This window comes from Acipenser ruthenus, chromosome 4 (genome assembly GCF_902713425.1).
Source record: "Acipenser ruthenus chromosome 4, fAciRut3.2 maternal haplotype, whole genome shotgun sequence".
Classification (NCBI taxonomy): Eukaryota; Metazoa; Chordata; class Actinopteri; order Acipenseriformes; family Acipenseridae; genus Acipenser; species Acipenser ruthenus.
In genome coordinates this window covers 60,631,453-60,640,605 of record NC_081192.1, presented here as the reverse complement: position 1 = coordinate 60,640,605, position 9,153 = coordinate 60,631,453, and the positions used below count along the sequence as shown (strand labels likewise).

The window sequence follows — 9,153 nt, the reverse complement described above, 5'->3', positions numbered from 1 at the left end:
CAGCTTTGTCATGGTGGACAAAGTGAATATTAAAAGCTGGCATTTGGTCTGCAATGTCAGCAAATATATTTTTCCTATAATCTGCAAGCTTTACCGTTACGACTCAATTACTCTCTTGCAAGGTTGAGAACTTTTTTGTTCTTAAAAAGGTTGAAACTGTGCTGTTGGTTGCTCTGGAAATGTTTTCCCTTGTGCTATTTATTTATTTATTATTTCTTAGCAGACACCCTTATCCAGGGCAACTTATAATTGTTACAAGATATCAAATTATTTTTACATACAATTATCCATTTATACAGTTGGGTTTTTACCAGAGCAATCTAGGTAAAGTACCTTGCTCAAGGGTACAGCAGCAATGTCCCCCACCTGGGATTGAACCCACGAGCCTCCGGTCAAGAGTCCAGAGCCCTAACCACTACTCCACACTGTTGTGGAGAAATACTCTCTCCAGGAAAATACTTAGTTATTCTATTGAATGGATTTGTTATTACATAAGAGCATTAATCTTTTTTTAAACACCATAAGGTATATGCTAGTATTACTTGATAATAAAATGAGAAGACTCCTGTTTTGATATAACATTGTGTAAACTAGATTTATATTATTGGGGTGTTGCCACTCCCCTGGGTTTTTATTTATTATTGAATAACTTTAATGGCAGTACATGTTAAAGTATGAAGGGATATTATCCAATTGTTTGATAATCCATGCAGTATGTGTGGTTTGGGGAAAGATATAAATATATAATTAAATTATTTAATTAAAAGGGTGGATACTGTAGACAAAATGCCTACAGTGTTGAGTTCTATTGTGTGTGTTTTTTTGTATTGTTGGTATTTTCTTCTTTCATGAAGTAATCCTACTGGATGTAGTGTTACAAATATTGCATGTTGTCCAACGAGGTTCTTTAAGTACAATGAGACTGCCGTTTGTCTGACTTGTAATTTTTCATAATCATATCTGTGCTGTGTAAACCTAGTAGAGACCGATCCACTCATTTTGTGAAGCAAATAAACAGGCACGATTTATGGTTTGACAGAAAAAATTACCTGTTGATTTATACTGTAAATGAATTCCAAGGTAATGCTTTTGTACAGTTGTGGACAATGGTGTTTGTGGGTAAGTTGCACACTGTAGTCGTTTCTGTTTTGTTTTAGTTCTGTTTTGGTTGTGGGTGTTCATTTATTAATTATTTAGAACCAATTTATGGTGAATGTTACAGTTATCTGAGGATTTTCCCCAATTTGGTCTTCAGTTCCTGTTCCTTGAAGTATTGGTCTTAGGTCCTCTTTCTTTCATTGATTCAGAATTGTTTGATTTTGTAGGATGTTTTTCCCTTGGTTTATTTCTTCAGCTTTTATTTGTATATTTGATGAACAAAGTGAAACTCTCAGCTCATGGATTAAACATGGATCTATCAGGTTGGCACAGCACAATCTGATTGTGACCGATGTACAATATCAACAAGACACCACTCTATCAGATGTTACTGTAGATCACCTTTGTGTTTTTCTATCATACCTATATTTTTAATGTATTCATACTGTGTATATACCACAACAACAGTATGGCCCTACACAGTCAAAAACATCAAAGCAGGAATTAAGTTTACAATAATACCACTCATCATTGGAATTAAAGAAGTGTTTAACAGTGTGGACATGCTACATTGGGCTTGGATATCACAGTTTGCTTATTATGACTGAATCACTTGCAGTTGGTTTCACAAACCCTGATTAGTACTCATTTTGGACTACTTTACTATACATAGAGTAGTGACAACAGAAATGAGATATAACAAACCAAAATATTTGATCAAAATAAATGGGAAGGTGTTGGTGCAAGATTTTTTAAATGTTAGAGTTTACACAATCTTTCTGTGTTAATGAATTCAGTATTTCATTACAGGGGCTTAAGAAGTGATATGCCACAGAAATTGGCTTATAAAGACAGATAGAAAGCGAACTTATTAAAAACAAAATACACTTTTTTTTAAAATATGGTTTCTTTATAACAAACTGCATACATCTTTAGAGACAAACAATGAGTTAAACAAGTACATGCAGTTTCAGTCTGTACAAAAAAAGAAAAATCTAGAACATTTCGCGACCCAGTTAGCTTCAGTTATTTACAGATTCCATACATGTTTTTTTCTCTTTACAATACTGGAAGAGCACAGGGAGACAATCACAACATTCACTCCTATACAAACACAAATTATGTACAGACAACATTTTGAAGTGTTTTTGTTAATAGCAATGACTTTTTATTTTTACTACAGCAATATAGACCAGAGCCCCCATCCATTCTGACGCTGTGGATCCACTGCTGATAACTATTTGGTGGCTTTAACACACTATTAAAAAACGATTCAGTATCATCAGCCAATCGGCTTCCTGCTCTAATGGGCTTCTAGACAGTAGATGCCCACTGGAACGTCGCCGCATTTAGTGTGAATAAAACTTAAAATCAATCCGTGCAAGTGCCCTTTCTTTTTTCATTTTGACTTGCTGTATTGAAAGCTCAGTCCACATCTGTTGCACAGCAAATACTAAACAAAGACAGAATTGGTCCAAATTAATTTTATTATCCACCAAAACCAACCAATCCATACATGCACAGACGAAAGCAACGAGTCCTGTACCCGCAACTGACGAATCAGCCAATCACAGCCTGTCAGCTTGAATGGAGCTCTGCATCTTTCAACAACAAACTGAGACACAGACAATTCAGTAATATGGCTCCATTCAGATGACTGGCAGCTGTGTATAGTTTATTTGTTTAATAAAGTTGTTTTTTCTTTCTCTAATTATGTATGTGATCCTTTATGAACATTTTTGGGACTATTTCCTAAAACTCAGCGGAAATGTAGCCCAACAATTCATTACAAGTTCAAGGTTTTAAAGTGTTTTTATTTATTTTTTTTAAAGAAAATAATGAGAATTTTTTTCTTATAACGATAGTGCCCTCTCGATGAAGGCTTTACCGAGTGGTAGTTGACCTTGACTTTTATTAGTGCCCTCAGCCTTTGGACTGGGACACATAACTTCAGTCAACTAACACACAGTACAGCCTTCATCAACAGGCAGTATCGCGAAATTAACTCAGGCCTGATTTAACAGTATAAAGAGTACAGTTGGCATCTGCAGTTTTAAGCTTCTGGTAAATGTCACTTAAATTGAAAGATTTACTGAAACACCAGTTAAACACTAAAATATAAGAGCCACAAGTGCAGTAAACCTTTCTAAAAAGGAAAGCAACTTCAAGGAGTGAAGGTACATGCTAAACAGTTTTAATTGCTTTACTACATCTCTTCAGAAGCCTGTATTCTTTCATATCTTTAATATCTGTTAAAGATATGCAAGCGTATCCCACATCCACTACTAGGCTGGCCTCGGGATGCTTTGTCCTGCTCTAGATTAGAGCTCTGCAGCGGAACTGGGATCCCACAGGATCCCACAGGAGGACCTGCTGCCATAACAGTGGGAGCAAAATGTACTTTGTTACAGGCAGGATTGGGCGAGATTTGAGGGTAAACAAAATGTCTCGTCAGTTTACCAAACGTAGCCTGTTCAGGAAATTGCTAATTATTTAGTGTGAGGTTCTCTTTCCTATACATGTTTGTTTCCCTTGCTCCGAATCCGTTGTAGTACACCGGCTCAAGTCCGGTCAAAGAATCACACTCAAAGATTTTGTTGTTATGTGACGTCACATTTGCTGCTGTTTTCTGGGAAATGGATGCGCGTTACAGCACTGAACCCTTGGATATAAGGGAAGGTTGTTTCTTGTAAGAACTACACATACAGGCATCTTACATCAATGGAAAATGCAAAGCATGTGCTTTTAAATGATGTTAGACGCGGAATGCTATCTTTTGAAGCGTCCGAGTAATAGGTAAGGAACAAAACCTAGGGATCTGACTCATGTCACATGAATCGAGCATAAGTTTTGGTTTGCTTTGGTTCCACTTTGGAACATCTGATACGGACATACGCTGCATCATCAGGAAGCTGGCTATTATGGTGCCTGAGATATTCACGCGAGGTCGGGCCCAGTGCAATATATAACAAGTGTATAGGGGGGCAAGATTTGTTTTTTTCTTTGTGTTCTGAATGTTTGAATTCCGTTTTTATATATATTAACTGACCTTTTTTTTTGTAGCATGGGGGAATCTGTCTTTCTTGCGGGATCTGCGGGATCTAAGGTTTTTTGTGGGTGGGTGCGGGATAAAAATGCAAGAAACAATGCAGGAGCGGGTGGGAGTGGGTATTGCGGGGCAGGATTAAAAAAATAGTCCTGCGCAGGGCTCTACTCCAGAGCATTAATCCTTAGGTTTTTTTTTTTATATGTTTACAGAACCTGTTTCTTAACATCAGTGGCTGTATATTTATAAGGCAGTAAAACATTTTATTAAACCCTGCTGTTCTACCAAAGCACATCGGTAGGTTATTCTTGAAAACGTGGTTTACAGGCAGACCTCCTTTGAATCTCCACCAGCCATGACTCTGGGATTCTACTTGGCTTAGAAAACTAGGGGAAGTAGTGTTGTCTGTACATGTATATAGTGCAACATTTTACATGCCAAAAAACTACTATTTGCCAAGGTCAATGTTCAGCCTCTCTGAAAGATCATCTTGTCAAACCTTCATAGCATAATATAATTTGTCTACAGTAACCATGTGAAATCTGCCTCCCTTGTTGCATCCTTATTTGTTCTAAAACTGGAGCAGTTCAAGTTCAGAGGGGTGTTTCTAATAAAGTGGTCGGAACCTGTATTTTGAGAGTTACATGCCATGGTAATTATATTAACCATATTTCACATTTAGAATCAATATTTCTCTGAAGCAGTAGTTTAATACAATACATATTATTCACAGGGCTAAAAAATAATTAATGGAGCTAATAACTAAAACATACATTTGTTTTGACCTTGATTCCACTTTTATTAGAAAAGGGACCATTTTCAGCATCCATTTGCTAAACACATTTTTTTAAAACAAAATAAGCCCTAACCCCTTTATTAAATTACTGGAATTCTGAAAATATTGGCCATGTCATGCTCCTACAAATCATGTTATATCTTAGCCCTGCCACCCTACCTCATTTTGATCCTCAGGGGTCCCTCTATCAAAGCAATATAAGGAACATGTTATTCATCCTAAGAGAAAAAATAAATGCTGAAATCTGATCTTGGGCCCTGAACTACATACTGGAAATCAATCACTTTCCCCTTCTGGATAATAAAGAAATGATAACCATACCAAAGCATATACTGCTCTGTGCAATGCAAGGCTGGCAGATTTCAAATAGCTGTCTGTTTAAACCCTCTTAAATGCACAGTGGATCCACCTGATCATTTTGGGTAGTGTAAGGGAGAATTTACCCAACCCTTGTCTTTTAAAATCCAAGTTCCGAAGTTTCCTTTGAATAGCGCTACCATACGTCAATCATCTATTCTTGGAATATGTTTGTTTGTATATTGTTTAACTTTTTAAGGTCTTATCCTCCACCCTGAAGTCCCATTACACCGTGCTTTGGCATAGAATCTGCATACTATGTGAAATTGTTTTTTTTTTCAGTATGGAAATAATACTTGCCACTAAGGCTGTTTCTTCTGGTTATTAACAGTTCCATACTAAGCATCCATTTTAGTTGTATTATCTCGGTTGTCTATTCTTATGCTTCTTTATCTTTGTGATGTGTTTGATAGTGTCCGATTACCATCAGTATGTACAGTATGTCTGGCACCACACTCGCTGCATTTAAACCTTTTACCCAAAACACAATGCTATATTGCCATAATGAAATGTTTAGTTTGCAACTATTGTTTACTACAATATCTGCCTCTTGGTCATATCCCTGTTGTTTGGAGTAGGATTCAATTTCTGTGTTAACAACCAGTTATATTTGTCTTTGACACCTGGAGATGCTGCTGTATTGAAAATAAAGCATGGTTATATAACAACTTCCTGCAGCACAACTCTAAGGTTACATTGGTTGGCTCTTTGTGCTGAGTTACTTTGGGTTATATTTTAGGGCTGGCTCCCTGTCGGCTACAGGATTGACTAAATTCCTCATTTACTTGCTGTATCTGCCCTGGACCCTGAATACTTCAAGGAACCTGTCCTTAACCCACACATACTTCAAGCTCTTAACAATCTATGCACTAGGACTGCTGAAGCTTCGGAATCCCCTAACTTCTGTTGCTATCAGGTCTAGCATGGTACCTGAATAAAACATAGAACACTTACGTTTTTCTTGAGCTCATGTGAAGCATCTTTGCTTCAGATGTCAAAAGCATGGTTGTTAACCAAAACAATTCAGGTTTGGGCCTGTTCTCCCATTATACAGTACAGTACGTACTACCCAACATGACCAGTGTGCGTTTTGGACTGAAAGCATGGGATGTCACAGCTGGTAGAAGTTTCAACAGTGGAGAATACCTAGAGTATAGCATTGCTTATCTTTAGAAATAAAACAGACTTGGAGTGTATTTAAATTGAGTAAAGACTTTAATATTTTAAATATGTTATAAAAAAGGGCCTTCCTTTTAGATGTCAAACTAAAATAGTAAAGCAGCCAAACTTCCCTTTGAGGCCATGAAACACAAGGAAACTGTATTGTTTTTGGTAAATGGTATACATAATGTATATTTTCATCATGAAAAAAAGTTCAAGCAAGAGCATCTAAATAAAAAGACTGTACTTGGTGTCTCCAGACCTTTTAGTCAAATAGAATTATTCTGAACACCCAAACCAATAGTGTTTTCTCTGACAAACTAATCAATTATTTTTAACAACTTATCCAATAAATATATTGTACATTTCTAACTAAAGTAGGAATCCTGGGCGCAATTACCTTTTTACTGTACCTTTTGAATGATCCTTCAATGAGCAAAAGTGCCTTGGGGATCTGTAACTTCTAAGCCTATAACTGACATTAATTTAACAAATAATTACACATTTTAAGACAGTTAAATGACCCACTCCATCCACCAGCACCATATACAAGCACAAAAAAGAAGTTCACTTGTTATTGCTCAAATAGTGTTCCTTAACCGAGTGATAGGATGACAGTTTATTTGGTTCTCTATTTATATTTTTCAGGGGCATTTTAAATATTTCACTAGGCTATGCTTTGTAATTAAGCAAAAAGAAAACTAACCACAACTTTGCAAAAAAATTTTTTAAAAAGACATTTAAAAGCTTGCGATGGCCACAGTAAATTTTACACACTTATTTCAAAATCTAGATTTTTTTTTCATTGGTAAATGTATATATACTTTTCAAATTTAAACTTTTAATACAATACATATGTGAATGTGCAAGGAATAAGCTTGTCTGTGTTCAAATATGTATACCAAGTGCTCGTCATTTCACACCTTTTCTCTTCATAAACTGAACACTTTCAGCAAACTACCAGATGTACTAAAAGCTTTTACCCCAGTGCACCACTTACTTAACTTAGGTGACTGTTTACGATAATTGAGTTTTAACTATTTACACTCTATTCAAAAACAGCCCTTTTTGGTGTACCAGCTTTACATTTTGTAAAGGCTGTTTTAGCTGCAGGCACACTTTCTCTTTTCTTGAAGCCTGCTTGTCACTCAGTCACACTGTAGAATAAACAAGCACACCCATACAACAACAGGTGGCTAAACACAACTGTAAGAAATGCCTTTTTTTTATAATGCTAACATTTTTCAGGCATTTCCCAAACAACCACCCTCTTGACAAGGTAAAAAGGATCAGGAAAACCATAACTTCATGTTCAGCAAAATCTTAGTGTCTTAGTGCAAAAAAACTAAATAAATGTAATCGCCCTGCTCAGATTTTGCAGGGCATTCTACACCCAAACCTCCCCCACCACACAGACACCCGCCTTATAAAAATAAAATAAAATAAAATGACATCCTTTTCACAAACTGTGGGATCTATTCATAAAACCTTTGCTTGAGTTAATTTTCATTAAAAGAACACCAAACAACCTTTTTAATAAAAAAGTAATTTTGAAACAACCAACTGTAAAACAAATGAGTAAAAGTTTAATGAATAGGGTACTCTCCTTTAACCCAGTTTCAAATATAGCACGCAGTGTTCTCCTTCCAAAGACCCCCCAAGAATATATTAAATTGTTAGGATAACTGAACAGGACAGTAGTATAAACACAATATACAGGAACACTGGCAAACACACAAGTTGTCTGCACTTTCAATTCACAGTTAGCAATAAATAGTATTATTATTATTGTCATTAATATTGTTATGATTATCATTATTTCTGAATTGTGTAATTCAGTCCAATCCCACTTCACCTACAATGTTAGTAAGGAACAATGAATCTATGATGTAGAAGACTTGAAATCCTTCTAGTGACATTGAAAAAAGAGAACTTTGTGACAATACTCAGTTCTAAGACAATGCCATCCCTCCTTAAATTAAACACAGGCTCTGACCCTTTGATGGAAGATATTGAAGAGCCAAATGGTCTGTTACTAAACACAGCTGGGCGAAGCATGTAGCTCATGATGACTTACAGACACTTTCAAGGAAAGGGAGATTTTGCTTCACAAACATTGCGCTGATGAGACTGATTAGACAAACTCACAGGTATACTTAATATGATGGAGCAAGACATTCATAAAGTCAGCAGAGCCAGTCGTTGGTGGATGTGGCACATTATCTGTTCCCTGCTTCTGTCAAGGACTCCTGAATATTAGTATGTGTGTTATTGTGGCAGTACCAACAGTAGTCTTTTTTTTTTTTTTTTTACATAATATTAAAAGGATATACTAGTTGTATTTAGAAAAAAAAGGCAATTCAGAAGACGTCTGGCCTTATTGTAGACATGGGCACCTATTACAATTCCAGCACTTAAGGTTCTTTGTGAAAATGAAAAGCCCATATGGCATTTCTTCTTAGAGCAGACTTCTAGGGTCTATGAAACCTGAAAAAGAAAGAGTTTTACACTTAAAGGCATGATCATCAAAGCTTGAGAATCCATTTTCTTATTAGCAACATTATATTGTTTGTTTGCTTTGCTCAGGGTATGTACAGTTCATTATAAATCAAAGTCAATCGGCTACTGGTTTTTAACCAGTTTGTGTTTGCAGTTATTAAGTTGCTCCGTGTAACACATATAAATTAACAGAGCA

At 36.1% G+C, this 9,153-nt stretch overlaps 1 protein-coding gene across 10 annotated transcripts in view; it reads right to left on the bottom strand.

The window, feature by feature from the left end:
• Window positions 1-3,000: 3,000 nt before the first annotated feature.
• LOC117400272 (phosphatase and actin regulator 1) overlaps window positions 3,001-9,153 on the bottom strand; it is a 266,155-nt gene continuing 260,002 nt past the window's right edge. For all 10 annotated transcript variants that reach the window (XM_059022608.1, XM_033999946.3, XM_059022611.1 and 7 more), the window contains one exon: window positions 3,001-8,945. In XM_059022608.1, the coding sequence (XP_058878591.1) occupies window positions 8,930-8,945 (16 nt within the window). In that variant the 3' untranslated portion in view covers window positions 3,001-8,929. The remainder of the gene's footprint in view (window positions 8,946-9,153) is intronic.